The 18,057-nt window shown below is 35.6% G+C and overlaps 1 protein-coding gene across 1 annotated transcript in view; it reads right to left on the bottom strand.

Moving 5' to 3' along the window:
• Positions 1-1,846: 1,846 nt before the first annotated feature.
• Positions 1,847-18,057, bottom strand: part of LOC127861996 (guanine nucleotide exchange factor subunit RIC1-like) — a 59,872-nt gene continuing 43,661 nt past the window's right edge. Inside the window, exons 26-31 of the mRNA XM_052400838.1 lie at positions 17,354-17,530; positions 16,666-16,784; positions 14,725-14,916; positions 13,635-13,806; positions 12,470-12,658; positions 1,847-11,339 (exon numbers count right to left, since the gene is read on the bottom strand). Of these exons, the coding sequence (XP_052256798.1) occupies positions 11,096-11,339; positions 12,470-12,658; positions 13,635-13,806; positions 14,725-14,916; positions 16,666-16,784; positions 17,354-17,530 (1,093 nt within the window). The 3' untranslated portion in view covers positions 1,847-11,095. The remainder of the gene's footprint in view (positions 11,340-12,469; positions 12,659-13,634; positions 13,807-14,724; positions 14,917-16,665; positions 16,785-17,353; positions 17,531-18,057) is intronic.

Genomic DNA, 18,057 nt, shown 5'->3' with positions numbered 1-18,057 from the left:
AATTTTCCTTTCTTGCTATTGTTTATAAACACACGCAATTTCGAGCAGAATGTTTGTGTTTTGTTCTTCCAAAAAAGAGAGCTCTGAGAAAAACATCTTTTAATTGACCTCTTGCAGCAAAGCTTAACTGATTTATTTACTTCTGCAGATTCAGGATTCCGTAGATAAAAGTGCACATCTATGCGATGTCTGCTAAGTGACGGGTTTGGTATATCATGAGTTGACCCCGGGGGGGGGGGGGTAACTTCCTATATACGGGTATATAGGGTGTGCCGATTTTATTGGGGTGTGTTTTCGACTAAAATCATAGAAATGGGTATGTTTTTGAGCATCTAAGTATAGATATGGGTATTGAAAACAGAAATGTGCTTGTATATAAATGCATATAGATTTGAAAGTATCAGTATCAAAATGGGTATGATAAATGTCATTCTTCTATATAAATGGGTATCAAAAAGTAAATTTCAGTAGCGGGAAAGATGCAGAAACTTAACTGTTTTTATCTGTTGCTTGATCGACCAAGATGATACTGTGATATCATATATTAACATACGTCATATATTAAGTGACGAAATCGTTACATAATCTAAAAGTGCCGGGAAAAGTGCAGTTACTGCAAATGATTTATGAAAATTGTGTCGGAATTAGACGACTGTCAAAATAACCGACTTTACGCTACATGTGTACACGGAATTATACTTTGTCATTCCCGGCTGTCATTGTGGAATAATAATATATGTTTTGTAGAAAATTTTGATTGTTTGGAATCAAGAAATCGTTATCACAGGCTTTGAAAGTAAATTAAGAAAACATATATAAATCCGGTCATACTTAAATATAGGATTTTATTATAAGTTGAAAACATATTAAAAATGGAGATTTCTATTACGATAGACGAATTGGAACGTGACCAATCTGTTTTCGTAGACAGTTTAGATATATCTCTAGCTCAACTAAGGGTCCAGTTTATCAAAATTCTTGTATTGAAATGGGTCCATTTTCTCAATGGTATCGTATACAAATGGGTATGCTTTTTCAAAAATCTTGTATCAAAATGGGTCTACTTTATCAGAGTTCCGGTATAAAAATGGGTCACATTTCGTAAGTCTCAGCGGGACATCCCTACCCTAAAATTTGGGAAGTTACCCCCCCCCCCCCGGGGAGTTGACCCTTATCTTCTCAACAAATCGGAGTCATACATAACATTTCATATCACTAGAGTATAGCACACATTCTTAAACCTCAGTTGGAAATGCATTAAGGGGATAAGTACAAGAGCTGAATATATGAAATATATTCCATATGCGCACGCAGAATTTGTGTAATATGTTTGACGACTAATTTTTACTTTGTTATATATATAATTATATACATGTTTTTTCATATGGTTATTCGGCTAGCGAAAACCGGTGTAATAGTTTTATTAACACGTGGTCGTCGTAAGTCATTTAAAAAATATTGTGAGTGTAGAGTATACGTATTAATTAGACCGTAAAACAATTCACTGAAAGGCTGGGCGTTCGCCGTAAGGAAAATATATCAAAGCTGCAAATAGCTTGACATCTTTCATCAATTGGGAACTGCCTATAATGTTAGTTACTCGTTAATTGGGTACAGGAGACATACCGTTCCAGAGACGATCCTGTGTCTTTTGGTTCCATGTGTGAAAAATGAATCGGTATAACGTCTTATGCGAAAGACGACTCAATTTACGCGCGGGTTAGTAACCTCCGTTACTTTCTATGGATCCGCATTTATAAATTGTTTATCAATTTGGGGGTAGTATTTCAATACCAGCGCACGACTGCATTACCAGTTTGGCACGAGTATGACAAAATACTTCATGAATTGCACGTTTTAATAGTCACAAAATTATGTACAAGTGATAATATATCTATAACTAAAGGTGTTTTAACAAATGTAAACTCCATGTATATACGAAGAAAGGTGTCACAGACACTTATGCCCGAACAAGACATGTTTAGACATTTCCATCGTATAGTCTACATTTAAAAAAACAAACACTAAGAGCCATACTTCTGCAAAAAAACTTGTCGCAGCCGAAAACATGTCGAAGCCGAAATTCCTTTCTTAACGGAAATATACACATAAAGGTCGAGCTGAAAGTTTCAGCAAAATCTATCCAGCAATTTAAGAGAAACTACAACCCCTTAATGTTGTGACTATATATTATACAGTTATAAAACATATAAAGAGCCAAAATTCTGCATAAACTCGCCTCAGCCAAATTCCTTTATTTACCATCATCTACAATAGTCATTCAACTCTAAAAGTTTGAGCGAGATCCACCCAGGGTTAAAAGAGGAGCTAAAACACAAAATTCGGCACAGACTGAGGACCAATAACGTACAATGCTTTACTTTGTGGGGACATAAAAGACATTCAAATGCATAGCACTTGTCGACATTCGCCCAAATCATGCATTTACAAAATGCACACACAGATGGCAGGAAATCGACGCATTATCAAAAGTGAAAATATCAGCCATAACCTACATAACTTAAATAACCTTTTCAAATAGTGAGAGAACGTAATGATGCAATCATTACGACGAGCATGCAACGGAAGAGATGAGAATCACATATGTTAATCGCATGATAAACACTCGTAAAATTTTGCAAATTAAAAAGCCAGCAGCGTGCAAATGCATTTAGAGAGATTTTATTGGGATGAAAACTGTGCAGACGTCTAATAGGAAAAGAACGCGGGCTTAAAATGATTGCCGTTGTTAGTGTATTGAGAGAATATTTATTCAATTACGTAGTTTGAATTTAATGAAAGCATGAACAAATAAATGTTATGTTTCGTGAACAATGAACGTTTTTCAAATCGTAAAACAACATCAATTTTTACCCCACTGAGACGGGTTGCACTGAATATTAAACAGAAGATGCTTAACCCATTTATGCATAATGGACTTCCCATCCTTCTAAATTGGATCATTTTATTTCCAAAATTAGGGATAACTAATATATTTATTTCTATTTTTAGAATATTTCTTACAGAAATTCCTTTAAGCAAACAGCGCAGACCCTGCTGAGACGCCGCATCATGCGGCGTCTCATCTGGGTCTACGGCGTTTTGCCAAGGCATTTTTCTAGACGCTAGGCATAAATGGTTTAATGTGTGTCTAAGCTGCGTCATCATTCTATCATAAAACAACATGATGACTTGCAAAGCAATTACATTTCTACGGCTGAATCTTTTAACATTTAACGTTGATCGATTTTTAAGCTGAAGCACATTTTTTTCAGAGACGTAGATAACATGTTATGTACGTCTCTGATTTTTTAAATGTTTTTATTGCTTCTTACCTGCTTTTACCGCATTCCGTGCATGTAGTATGTGCATGAGGCGAACTTATTATCATTTATCTTAAACACAATCATTATTACAACCAAATTAAAGCTGCAAAAATAAATTTTACATATTGAACCCACACTGCGATATTTGTAGCCAGATCATAAAATATCGTTCATAGCTTTATGCTCTCATCAACAAAATAGAGCATGTCTTACAAGAAACTGTTCTTACATAAATATAAACACTGTGCAGTTCAACAGCATGCTATAATATAATCAGTTCTAATAAAACAAAACTTCTTTTATTTCTGTGAAAAACGTTATTTCGTTTGTAAGACAAACATTATTCATGCTTGTAAGAGCTTGTTGCAAATTAAATATCTAATTTATATATATATATATATTCTTGATGCATGCTTGTGTACATACAAAATTAACTCCAAGCGTGTATAGAAACAAAGCAATAAAAACTCGCTCAATCATCATAATTGAATCAATTTCAATTCATGTGTTGATATGTTGGTTGGTTAGACAGTTGTTCATCAGACTCTGGCCAAGTTTTTCCCAAATATTTTCTCAGTTGGGACATGGAAGGGACATTTTCACAGATTTAGGCATGCATTGGAGTTTGTCATTTAATGCTTTAAATTGATCGCTGTAAATATTGGAACTAAACAGTTCCAGTAACAAAAGTATAAAACTCAAGAAAGAAAAAAGTAAACAACAACTGGGCTAGAACCACTGACCCTTAAGGTAAAAGTCTAGCTCATAAACCACTCGCCCATCCGTGATTGTGTACTTAATAAGCAATATTATAAGCAATCATCGTCAAAATTTAACGATAACAACAGAACTCTCAAAATCATTTTGCATTTGTATTGCTTTATAATTAACAGGGTTTTATATCGTCAAAATATGCATGTATTGGATATTTTAGATCATGGTAAATGTTCAGCATTACTGTTTCCTCGCAAATAAAATAATTACAACAAAAATTTGCAAATCTTTTTTTTTTTTAATATTGTCAATTTACCAAAATGTGAAAAGTTTTTTTTAAGTGTTTAGTTCTCAAACGTTTTAAGTGACCCTCTAATGGTGTGCAATGAATGAGCCAAGGTTGGGTTAGTGCACGCACTTTAACTGTAAACAAAAAGTATACAAGAAGAACACAGTGTAACATAACTCAGAAATGTTGAACTTTTTGCCATTCTTATTTAAATGACAAACTAAATGTTAAAAGAAAAGTAACATAAGGGAAAACAATACTTTGACCATCATTAAATGAATCAAACAAAATGTAAGAGTTGATTTCAATGGCTTCCAGTACATCAATATTGTAATAAAAAGAAAATTATTTGCTTGCCCGTTCAATCATTTAAAAAAAATAAAATCATCCTGAAAACAGTTTTAATAAAGAATATTTTCATTAGTCAGATTGTAAAAATACATATTAAATGGACACATCAGCAGCAAGTTAATCTTCTAAAAATTACTAATCTGTGTTTCATCAATAAGTATGCACTATATATTTTTTATAAACATCAGTACACTATTTTGTAATAATCATTTAAACGAATTGTGAAAATATTGTATATTTATATTTATTTTGTAATAAAAAGGATTTTCATTTGCAAAGACAATGCTCAATTTTTATTACAAAAGAGAAATGTGTCACAGACACGACAATGATCCGAGACTCAATAATATATGTTTGGAGACACATACATACATACATACATCGATGATATAAATATATTCTGAATTGGCTTCAAAGACAAAGAGCCATAATTAGGCCAAACTGGCAGCAGCCACTCATGTGCACGCTAATCATCATCCACAAAGTTAGTTTATTACACTAACCTTCATCCACAAAGTTAGTATATTGCAATAACTTCATCCACAAAATTAGTTTGTAAAGCTGTTAAAGATTAAGCGAGATCCACCTAGTATTATAGAGCAGTTTAAAAATTGGGGGACTATATATATCCTGCAGTGGAAAAAAGGTAAAAATTTCTACCAAAACTTGTAACAATCAGAATTCATTTCTTTACATTCCTCTACACATTAAGGGTATACAACTGTGAAAGTCTCAGTGAGGTACACAGAGAAGTAAAAGAGGAATTAATCCTTTCCCACTCAGAACAAAAGTGAAAATGGCTATGTGCAAACAGCATAAAACCAGAACAGCCTGCCAGTAACTCGCAGTCTGTTCAGGTTTTATGCTGTTTGCTGCTCATCAGTATCTAAGGGTTGGAAATGAAGCCTTTAAAACTTGAATCTAGTAAAAAAAGGTCTTAAGTAATATTTAACTTTCTAATGGACTACAAATGCTTAAAATTACGTATCTAAGTGGTAAAGGGTTCAAATAGACTAAGAGGCATAATTCAGCAACAACTCACAGCTGCCACAATGCTTGTCGTTTGATTATCTTCAGGTAAAAGTTATCACTAGTTACAACCTGTACTTATAGAGGAGTTGAAAACACAATCTTCCGGATGTATGTATGTACAGACAAACTAGTGAAATACTTAATGCCTCCCATTCTGTGGGGTTTAAAGATTGCAATGCTTAATGCCAGCCACTCCATGGGGAAAACGATTGCAATCGCGAGCGATATGCTTAATGCCTCAAAATACTTTTGTGGAATAACAAATGCAATGCTTTATGCTCTGCACTCCGTGAGGCTACAAACATTATTCAATATTTTAATATTTTATAATATGTCTTTCAAATGTTGAAACAAATTAACATAGTGAGGGCTGAAAGTAAAACTGGTGTGGGGTTTAACACTTAATAACATTTTGATGATGGCTACATTTGTTTTCTCACACTCAATTCACTATCAAACTGTTGATACTAACAATAATATTACAGAAAGAAAATGCATTTGAAAGTCCATCACTTGCTTCCTTGTTAGTAAATTTGGATTTTATTCAGTTTTCAACAGAACTTAAGTAATATAACAGCCGTCTGTTAACCGACACAATTTCCCAGGTTAAGCTGGTTTACCTGTACAGAGTGCACACACTATTGCCAACCATAGACTGACCACTACCCTATTTGCATCAGTGATACGGTAAAGATGGCCATATAAACAAGACTATTGCCAAGCTATATAAGTCCCCTACCAGTGAAACTCCACCATTTTCAGCAATATTTCTAGTCTATTTGTTGCCATAACAACCAGAATTCTTGACGTAGGATCAAAATGAAATGAGGTGCATAATCTCAATATTGCCATCTATTAATGTTTCTAGTTTCATAAAAAAATATAAAGAACATTTAAAGTTAACGCAGGATCCACTATTTTCAGCAATATTTCTAGTCTATTTATTAATGTTTCTAGTCTATTTGTTGCCGTGGCAACTATAATTCTTAACAAAATGAAATGACATGTTTCAAGTTTAATGAAAAAATATGAAGAACTTTTAAAGTTATTGTAGGATCCAGAAAAGTGTGACTGACTGATGCACAGAGCGCAAACCACAAGTTCCCTCTGTTTTCACCAGTAGGGGACAATACATGTACATGCATTATTTATACCAGAACCAGTTATCTGGACAGGCAGGGATGGATACAGCAATCAAAAGACTTGTAGTCCAGTGCCCTTCCCTGGACAGGCCGGGGATGGATACAGCAATCAAAAGACTTGTAGTCCAGTGCCCTTCCCTGGACAGGCAAGAATGGATACAGCAATCAAAAGACTTGTAGTCCAGTGCCCTTCCCTGGACAGGCAGGGATGGATACAGCAATCAAAAGACTTGTAGTCCAGTGCCCTTCCCTGGACAGGCAAGAATGGATACAGCAATCAAACGACTTGTAGTCCAGTGCCCTTCCCTGGACAGGCAGGGATGGATACAGCAATCAAAAGACTTATAGTCCAGTGCCCTTCCCTGGACAGGCAGGGATGGATACAGCAATCAAAAGACTTGTAGTCCAGTGCCCTTCCCTGGACAGGCAGGGATGGATACAGCAATCAAAAGACTTGTAGTCCAGTGCCCTTCCCTGGACAGGCAAGAATGGATACAGCAATAAAAAGACTTGTAGTCCAGTGCCCTTCCCAGGACAGGCAGAGATGGATACAGCAATCAAAAGACTTGTAGTCCAGTGCCCTTCCCAGGACAGGCAGGGATGGATACAGCAATCAAAAGACTTGTAGTCCAGTGCCCTTCCCAGGACAGGCAGGGATGGATACAGCAATCAAAGACTTGTAGTCCAGTGCCCTTCCCTGGACAGGCAGAGATGGATACAGCAACCAAAAGACTTGTAGTCCAGTGCCCTTCCCTGGACAGGCCGGGGATGGATACAGCAATCAAAAGACTTGTAGTCCAGTGCCCTTCCCTGGACAGGCAAGAATGGATACAGCAATCAAAAGACTTGTAGTCCAGTGCCCTTCCCTGGACAGGCAGGGATGGATACAGCAATCAAAAGACTTGTAGTCCAGTGCCCTTCCCTGGACAGGCAAGAATGGATACAGCAATCAAAACACTTGTAGTCCAGTGCCCTTCCCTGGACAGGCAGGGATGGATACAGCAATCAAAAGACTTATAGTCCAGTGCCCTTCCCTGGACAGGCAGAGATGGATACAGCAATCAAAAGACTTGTAGTCCAGTGCCCTTCCCTGGACAGGCCGGGGATGGATACAGCAATCAAAAGACTTGTAGTCCAGTGCCCTTCCCTGGACAGGCAAGAATGGATACAGCAATCAAAAGACTTGTAGTCCAGTGCCCTTCCCTGGACAGGCAGGGATGGATACAGCAATCAAAAGACTTGTAGTCCAGTGCCCTTCCCTGGACAGGCAAGAATGGATACAGCAATCAAAAGACTTGTAGTCCAGTGCCCTTCCCTGGACAGGCAGGGATGGATACAGCAATCAAAAGACTTATAGTCCAGTGCCCTTCCCTGGACAGGCAGGGATGGATACAGCAATCAAAAGACTTGTAGTCCAGTGCCCTTCCTGGACAGGCAGGGATGGATTAAGCAATCAAAAGACTTGCAGTCCAGTGCCCTTCCCTGGACAGGCAAGAATGGATACAGCAATCAAAAGACTTGTAGTCCAGTGCCCTTCCCAGGACAGGCAGAGATGGATACAGCAATCAAAAGACTTGTAGTCCAGTGTCCTTCCCTGGACAGGCAGGGATGGATACAGCAATCATAACATTTGTAGTCCAATGCCCTTCTGACACAGCTAACCAGCATGTTAAAATTCCTTTATTTGAATGCATGGAAGGGGAGGGGCTGGGTTGAGCAGGCAACAATTGATATTTGATAATGATCAAGTGAGTTCAAACAACAATTTAAAGTCCAGCTACATTTCTTGGGGCTTCACTATTGCAAATAGTGCAATAAATTGATGTTTTACATCAAGTGAATACGGATACTTTACTTTGCTGAATGCTATTGAAAGTTATTGATTATGACACAATATATGCATTAAATTTATAATGTAATATATAACAATTATTTGCATGAAGTTAAGCTATGAAAAATAGCATACATTTAAAAAAAATTGTTTTGGTTTCCATTTTTATTGTTGGCTTGTTTATTCACTTTAAACATTATACATTTCGATGTTAAAGAAATTTAAAGCTCTGGTAACCTTGCTAAACAAATCAAATATAGGTACAATTTATATAACAGACCTTTCTGCAGTAATAGCACAGAATGCAAAGACGACTTTAAAAAATTTGCACTAATTGTAAACAAATTAAAAGAAAAAGAAGTGCCAGGCAATGGACCTACAAGAAATTATTTTTTCACATTAAAATACTCTATAAAAAAATACATATAGTTCACTTTATTTACCATATTAAAAATACATAGCATATATGAACACAGATAATTAAGTCTGTAAATATGTAACTCTAGTCTTAAAATCATAACTGGGCATTTGCACGAACATAATATATTGACAGATTGGACAAATTGTCAAATGCATATGTTGTCCCAGTCCATTAACAAAATAATGGAGACAGTCCTCATAATGCCCAAACTAATAATAATGTAGAGTAATGACTTCATTATAACAACTGTATTCATTGTATCACATTTTCATTACACTTTAAAACACAAACACACAAGTTTCACTGACGTGTTTAATCACACTTTCTACCTATGTCATTTGCCTAGTCAAAGCAATTGCTAAAGTTTTGCTTTTTTGTGTGCACATTTTTAACAATTTCTGTCATATCTTGGCAATCAGTTAAATTTGAGTTATGTCTATACCTTCTATTTTCGCTTTATTTTGGCTAATATAAACAATAAAAGCACTAAAATTTAAGTTTACAGAGCTTTGAGCTGTCTATATCTAGGTTTATAAAGAGTGATTTCCAGCCTCGTTGCATAACTTGTGTTGTTATTGGTTGTAAAAAGTTTTTACAGCCATTCTCCAGTTACTGGCTTTAATATACTGTGTACTTAGTGCTTTTATCATCATCATTATTTGCCCAAACAAACAAAAATGGACTGCCGTATTTGTATACATAAAACAAGTATATACGATGTTAATGTCAACATTTTATTTTCATAGTCTTGAAGTCATACATAAAAATTAATGTTATATTAAATAAATCTAATTATTATGATACCATTATTAAATTATTCGTTTAATTCAATGAAAATCACAACAACCGAATTTATGCCAATAATGCTAAAATATTTCATTGTATTTTTGTAAATCAAACTAATTTGTATATGTGTCATATGAACAATTCTGTAAAGAATAGTGTTCATGTCTTTTGTGCAATAATGAGTTTGTGCTGTACAAAAGACAATTATTTTCGGTGAAATAAAACTCTTTATTTTGCTGATTTTCTGATGGCACTTAATCTAATCTTTTATTCTATTTTTGTATTCATCAACATTTTATCTGTTTTGAAAAAAAACAAACTAAGATTACGACCCCTGAACCATAAATATTAGATAATGTTGTAGACGGTGTAATATTTTATCATTAAATATTTGATGTCATTACAAAATAAACTACATTTAGAATGCTTTTGATGAACAATGGTAATGTACACACAACAACGCTGTAACAAATTTTCATATATATAAAATATAATTTGTAACAATCTAAAAATCTTTCACAACATTTTTATTTGACACATCCTTTCAGCTAAGCTTGTATTACGTGACGCACTTATTCCTTTTTCGCACACTCTCATTACTGGCTTATTGTACATGTCTAACAAGTTATAATAAATTATAACGCAGGGTCAAACGTATTTTGAATTACCCTGACCGCCTCAAATTTAATATTCAACAATCACACATGGGTCATCAACAATTCAATACTGAATAAGTTATCAGTATAAATACTGAACACAATGATTTATACACGTCCTACACAGCTCTTAATAACATAATTATCAAGAATCATATTTCGAGGAAAAAACTTTTTCTTGAAAGCAAAATTTCATATTTGCATTGCAATAAACAAATGACCCATTTGTTGAGTATAAAGCTGAGAGCTTCAGACCAATACCACTGTTGCAATGGAACTTGTTCACATTTTTCTCAATTTAAACTTGTATCTTCATGTCCTGTGCGATCAAAATCCATACTATTTTAAAATTACACAAGTGCTCCTATTTCACATTTTGATATTTAGTCAAAAGCAAATTTTTAAAATAGCTTATGAGAAGTCGCATTATTTTTTTAAATTTCCACCAGCACAATCACACAAAAGTTTCATTGGCAGAATACACAATTGCTTATGACAGAAACACCCTGCATGTTTCTCATAACCAGTCCTTTGAGAGTGTCATGTGTCATGACACAGCACATTCATTTTGCTTGGGAGGGTCCAATTTTTCAGTGGGAGAGTCATGTGGCGAGTCAGCCGGTTCCCCTCTCATTGTCATCGCCGAGGGAGACAGGTTCCCCTCCTCTACCGACCCAGGGGTTGTGTCAAGGTCAGTCACCAATTTTAGAGCAGGAGGGGCATCCTCTGCGATCTTGTTTAGAATCTGTATCTGGCCCCTGATGGCGTGTAGGAACGGTTTGTAGCCAACACTGAATTGTAAAGAATTACAACATCATTAATATAAATTACATACATGCTGAATGCTGAAAATTGAAGCAAAAACAAAGAAATAAAAGACAATTTTACAGAGCATGTGTGGGTCTGTTAATCCAAAAACTTCAGTAATGTTGGAGGAAGCTTTAAAACATTTGAAAAACAAGCAAATTCGTAGAATTGATATCCCCGCAACATATGCTTTGTTTGAGGATGGGTGCAGATCGGACGGATGAACATACTGACAGATGGACGGACGGAGGACAATAACTCAAAACTAAGACAGAGGAAGGTTCTTGAGCCTTCAAAATTTATATTAGGTGAATTAATAAGTCGTGCGTTTTCCACAAAAACATTCAATGTTTATATACACTCAATTTTCAGAGTGTTGCAGAGTGAACACAACATCTGTTATGTTAAAAAAGATATGGCTCTGGACACAAAAGTGCCTATAGTAAAAAGCATTTTTTCAAGATACAAAGGGCCATAACTCTGGTTTTAACAGATGGTGTACAATGCCATTTGGCGTGAATCATCCTCTTATGCTTATATATACTCATACCAAGTTTCAATGAAATCCGCCAAAGCACTTCCAAGATATGGCTCCAGACACAAAAGTGTCTATAGTAAAAAGCATTTTTTCAAGATACAAAGGGCCATAACTCTGTTTTTAACAGATGGTGTACAAAGCCATTTGGCGTGCATCATCCTCTTATGCATATATATACTCATACCAAGTTTCAATGAAATCCGCCAAAGCACTTCCAAGATATGGCTCTGGACACAAAAGTGCCTATAGTAAAAAGCATTTTTTCAAGATACAAAGGGCCATAACTCTGTTTTTAACAGATGGTGTACAATGCCATTTGGCGTGCATCATCCTCTTATGCATATATATACTCATACGAAGTTTCAATGAAATCCGCCAAAGCACTTCCAAGATATGGCTCCGGACACAAGAGTGCTGGACGGACGGCCGGACAACGCCAAAACAATATCCCTCCGCCTCTGGCAGGGGATAATAAATAAATCGTGTTCTATATTTTCTCAGCCATCCTACATATGCCTACAATCTGTACTCATCATTAACCTAGTGCTGTCTATAATATACTCTAGCCACACCCACCATTCGGTATCTGACCAGAGCTCTAAGTAGGAGAGCCCCTCCCTCATGCGGCCCACGACCTCAAGAGGAGTGTCAACCATGCTGGCTGTGTTGACAGCGCGTATAACGCCCAGGCTGTCCCGCAGCACCATGGCAATGAGTATCGCCCACTCTAGGCATTCTGCCTCCAGCATGATTTGAAATAAGTACCTGAAAAACATGGAATCAAACTGTGACAAACTGATGTATGATATTTAAACGCCCTTTGACAGGATAGGAAAATACCCCAATGCTCTTAATTGGGATGAATCTTCTGACCAAGTTTCATGATGATCAGACAGTAAATCAGGCCTCTAGAGTGTTAACAAGATTTAACTATAGCCATATAAGGAAAAATGCCCCGCCCCTTGGAAGCCATGTTTTTCAAGCAAACATAATTATTTTCGAACTCATCCAAGATATCATTGAGACCAATCTTCTGACCAAATTTCATGAAGATTGGACAATGAATGTGGCCTCTAGAGTGTTAACAAGGCTTTACTAAAGTCATATATAGCCATATAAGGAAAAATGCCCCGTCCCTTGTGGCCATGTTTTTCAAGCAAACGTAACCATTTTCGAACTCATCCAAGATATCATACAGACCAATCTTCTGACTAAGTTTCATGATGATTGGGCAAAAATTGTGACTTCTAGGGTGTTAACAAGGTTTCTCTATAGCCATATAAGGAATACTGCCCCGCCCCCTAGCAGCCATGTTTTTCAACATACCTGAACCATTTTTGAACTCAACCAACATATCATTTAGACAAACATTTTGACAAAGTAACATGAAGACTGGGCATCAAATGTGACTTCTACAGTGTTCACAAGGTTTTGTTTTTTTTACCTAGTGACCTAGTTTTTGACCCAGCTTGACCCAGTTTCACACTCAGTTGAGGTTTCAATGGGACAAATGTTCTGACCAAATTTCATTTATATCAGACAATATATGTGGCCTCTAAGGTGTTCACAAGGCAAAAAGGTTGACGACGCACGACGGACGACACACGACGGACAAAAGGCGATCACAAAAGCTCACCATAAGCACATTGTGCTCAGGTGAGCTAAAAACAGGCAGAAGAGAGACATCACTTGTAAAATCTAAAGAGAGACAACTCATAAGTAACAGAACCCCAGGCCATACCGCAGTTCGTTCTCTGACTGCAGTGGTCCCTTAGAAATGATCTCCTGCGAGAGCAGCTCTAGCTCCGGAGACAAACTGTCAAGACTGCTGCTGGACTCGCCAAGCATGTCAAAGTCCCCAAACTGAGAACTCGAGTCCGAGATCTCCAGAGTCGCAAGACTGCTGTCTTCAGCTACAAGGAAAAAGAAATGCAAGTAATTTTAGCTTTTTTGCAACTAGACCTGTGTCAAAAATAGAAGTTGAATGCTAGCAGATTTGCGTCAGCTAATGGTCAAGGGGAAAATAACACAGGAAAGCACTCCTGGTATTATTTTATTTCATATTTGAGGTTCCAATTAATGTTATGCTTCCCTGTGTTTTAAACAGAAATATCAGTGAATTTAAACTGATAATTCACTCTTTCAAACAGTGAAAATTACACGTGAAAATTATCCAAAATTTTAATTTTTTTTTACCAGAATTATTTTTGGATATTTTTGGATTTCCCATTGTGAACCAAATTTTAACAAGGGCGACTGATCCGCATTGAATGTTTATAACAATATACAGATAAGCTTCCCTTAAATAAACATGTAATTACAATTTGGGGCACCCAGAAGGGAATTAGATTGTGGGAATGGCAAAATACAAAAATAATCATTTGTAATCATTGGATTTGGTGGAAAATTGATTTTAATTCACTTGTGATCATAGAAAAAAAAATTCTATGATCACTTGTGAGTTAAAAATTTATATTTCACCACATCCAACAAAGATCCTCTATTTAATTGACTAAGAAATGTGAAAAGAAGTTTGCTCCACACGCTTATTACCTTTTATGCAGACTAACAGGCCAGCTGGCCAACAAAGTAAAAGAATGACTCGAATATACTCCTCAAAATGTGTTTACGGGAATACTATATTTGATTTTCTGATGAATAGAAAGTAACCAAGGGCATTGGCCCTGTTTTAATACCCTCTCTTATTTATTTGCTGAAAACAAGAATTATGCTCAGATGAAAAGGTGGTATAAGATTTTTAATTAATGTAAGTAGGTGATTTGCTATCAGTTAATACTTAAAAACTGATCAAAATACAAAATTGCACCCACTTCTCAAGTTTTGAGGCTTCAGAATAATCTCATCAGAGTTCCCATTAGACAGGAAGCTGTCCACTTTGTGCAAGGTGTTTTGACTGGTTCCCATGCCAACATGCTGTGGGACCAGAGTTGTCGCACTAAGACAGGTTCCCTGGTTGATGTCCATGTCAAACAGAGTAAGGGATGCCAGACTAGATGAGGAGACTAGAAAAATGACAAAAAAGTGTTGATTTGGAAAATATAATCAACAACACAATTGCCAAGCAATATATGTCCCCTACTGGCTCCACCATTGTTAGAATTATTTTATTTTTTGATATTTGTTGCCATAGCAACCAGAATTTTTGATGTAGGAACAAAATGAAATGACGTGCATAATGTCCTTATTGCCATCTATCCATGTTTTAAGTTTCACGAAAAAAATATTAAGAACTTTTAAAGTTGTCACAGGATCCAGAAAAGTGTGACAGACTCACAGACTAACGGACACAAAGAGCGCAAACCATAAGACCCCTCGGGTGACCAAGTCAGACATCACTGACAACCAAGGCCTGTGGTTTATCAAAGAGATCATAGCCAGAGTTCATCATGTACATTGTATCTATGGACATAAGTCCACAGGTATGTAATGAACCCTACCATTCATAAATTAGTACAGGAAAGAAATGATAATTATATCATTAAAAAAAAAACCTTTGACAAATCAATCATTTGAGTTATAAATAATCAAAATAAAAAATCTGTACAGTAACTGTGAAAAGAACTTCTTGGTAAGGAAATATATAATCTGAGATTTATAATTATATAAATTACTTCCCTCAGAAATTAATTGTCTCTAACAAATCTCTATTTTTAGTAGCAAATAATTAAAAGCCACTACCGTGACTGTAGATTAACCACTCAAAATGTGCAGCTCCATGAGATAAACATGCATGCCAAATATCAAGTTGCTATGTTCAATATTGAATAGTTATCTCCCTTTAAAGCTTATTACTTCCCTTGGATTTGTATTTTTGACCTTAGACCTTGAAGGATGACCTTGATCACACACAATGCCACCTACTGCGCCTAATTTTATTTAACAAAAATATATAATTTGGCAGGTCAGATAATTATGTCCATTTAAAGCTTATTACTTCCCTTGGATTTGTTTTTTTCGACCCTGTGACCTAGTTTTTGACCCGGCATGACCCATATTTGAACTTGACCTAGATATTGTATAGATACAACTTCTGACAAAGTTTGGTAAAGATGGGATTAAAACTATTTGAAATAGAGAGCGGACACGAAAAGTGTGACAGACTGACAAACAGACTGACAGTGCGAAAACTATATATCCCTTTTCTTCGAAAGGGGGCATAAAAACTCATTTTGGTACATCAAGTTCACTTGAGTACATTTATCTCACTTGAGGTAAATACAGATATCATTGAATAGTCTTCAAAACGCAATAATTGGGTATACAATATGATAGGTCAGTGTAGAGAATGAATAAAGAATAAACTAAGAAGTGGAAGTGCCCAATTAGTTCTTCAGATGACTTTTACAAGAATTATCCAAAATAACGAGGTTTGAAAATATCACGGTCTGGCTTGTGACAGGGTATTAATTTTGGGGGAAAAAATTGGATAAATACTTGGGTTACATATCACCTTTTATCCCTGTAAACATGAATAATTATTTATCAAGATTTTATTCAAAACAAATTACACAGAAAAGTATTAAAAACAACTTACATGATTAATACATGTTATTTGAAAATTCAGAAATATGTACAGAAAGTTTTATTGAATAAAATGACGGTTTTATTATTATTTATTTTCTATTTATTTTTTACTTATATATGAAAAAACAACCTATAGATGAGTTAAGTGAGAAAGACGTTAACAACCAGAAACAAATATATTTTTATGATTATAAACTTGTCTTAGAAATAATCTACAGCAAACTTACATGCTTTCCGTTTGAGATTTTGAAATGCACTGAAAGACAAGATGGGTAGGGGCCACTCAAACTGGTGATGCAGGTCTCGCATTGCGCTAACAAAGTCAGTCACTTTTGCACCTCGCAACCTGATATATGTAAAAATGCAAGGTGAACAATTAAAAAAATATACAAACACATTGTACAATGTGAAGAGAACAGAAATACCAAGGCAATCATTAATTGACAAGTTGTCTAAAGTGCTTGAATGTCAAATTATTGCAATCCATACACAAATTTCACTAGTAATAAACATCAATCATAGAAAATATTGAGCACATTAAATAATATGACCTGGCCAATTCCATTTCTTCATGAAGGCCATTAACCGCTCACAGACACCAATTGTTGAAGATATTTCCTGACAATATTCACTACTTAGCAAGAAAATAGGATAGACCTAAATTAACAAGATTACTTTTGTAGGGCATGGGTGCAGCAAAATAAATAAACTTTTGTCTCAACACTCTGGTTATGTCCAACACAAGCTCTTGATTGCCTACACATATTATCTTAATCTTTGAGGAAAGGAGAATGTTATGAATAGATATTGTAAGGATAAATATTCTGACTAAATTTCATTAAGATTGAGTCATAAAAATGGTTCCTGAAATTGTTGTTGTTGCTTCAGCTGATAAAATCAAAATTGCAGCCTAACCTCTCCTTCTTTAGCCAGGCCACAAATCCAAAGTCTCTGATATTTGCTGCAAAGTATCCAAGATCTCTGATGCGATTGGTGGAGAGAAGGCGTCGAGCGTGCCGACAGAGAATGGTGTCAATGTGTGCCTGGTCTGTCGAGGATTCTGTGATGCTTGGCTGTTTCCCAACAGGCATCCTGAGGATTGATTTAGAACCATCAATAGAGAATATTTGTGGGTTTCAGAAAACAATCTATTTAATTTAACCCTTTACCACTTATATACATATTTTCACGCATTTGTAGTCCCTTAGAAAGTTATATTTAATTTAAGACCTTTCCTTCTAGATTCAAGATTTTAAGGCTTTTATTTCCAACACTTAGATACTGATGAGCAGCAAACAGCATAAAACCTGATCAGACTGCGAGTAAAGCCATTTTCACTTTGCTTCTTATGGGGGAAAGGGTTTAATTAAAGAGCGATAATTTAAATATATATTTTTTCTAGTGGTGAAGTCAATAAACATAAAAAATCTACTGATTTTATTTTTATTCCATACTTTTCCACTGTTGACATTGTTCACATGATACAGTAATAACAAGACTATTGCCAAGCAATAAAAGTCCCCTACCGGTAGCGATTTTAAAGAGATTGTTTTTGTTAAATTTAATTGAAAGAATGTAGCTTAACTGTTAATTATTCATGTCTAATTTCAACTGGACTG

Source organism: Dreissena polymorpha, chromosome 16 (genome assembly GCF_020536995.1).
Source record: "Dreissena polymorpha isolate Duluth1 chromosome 16, UMN_Dpol_1.0, whole genome shotgun sequence".
NCBI lineage: Eukaryota > Metazoa > Mollusca > Bivalvia > Myida > Dreissenidae > Dreissena > Dreissena polymorpha.
The sequence above is the reverse complement of the archived record's forward strand: the minus strand, read 5'-3'. Positions and strand labels throughout refer to the sequence as shown.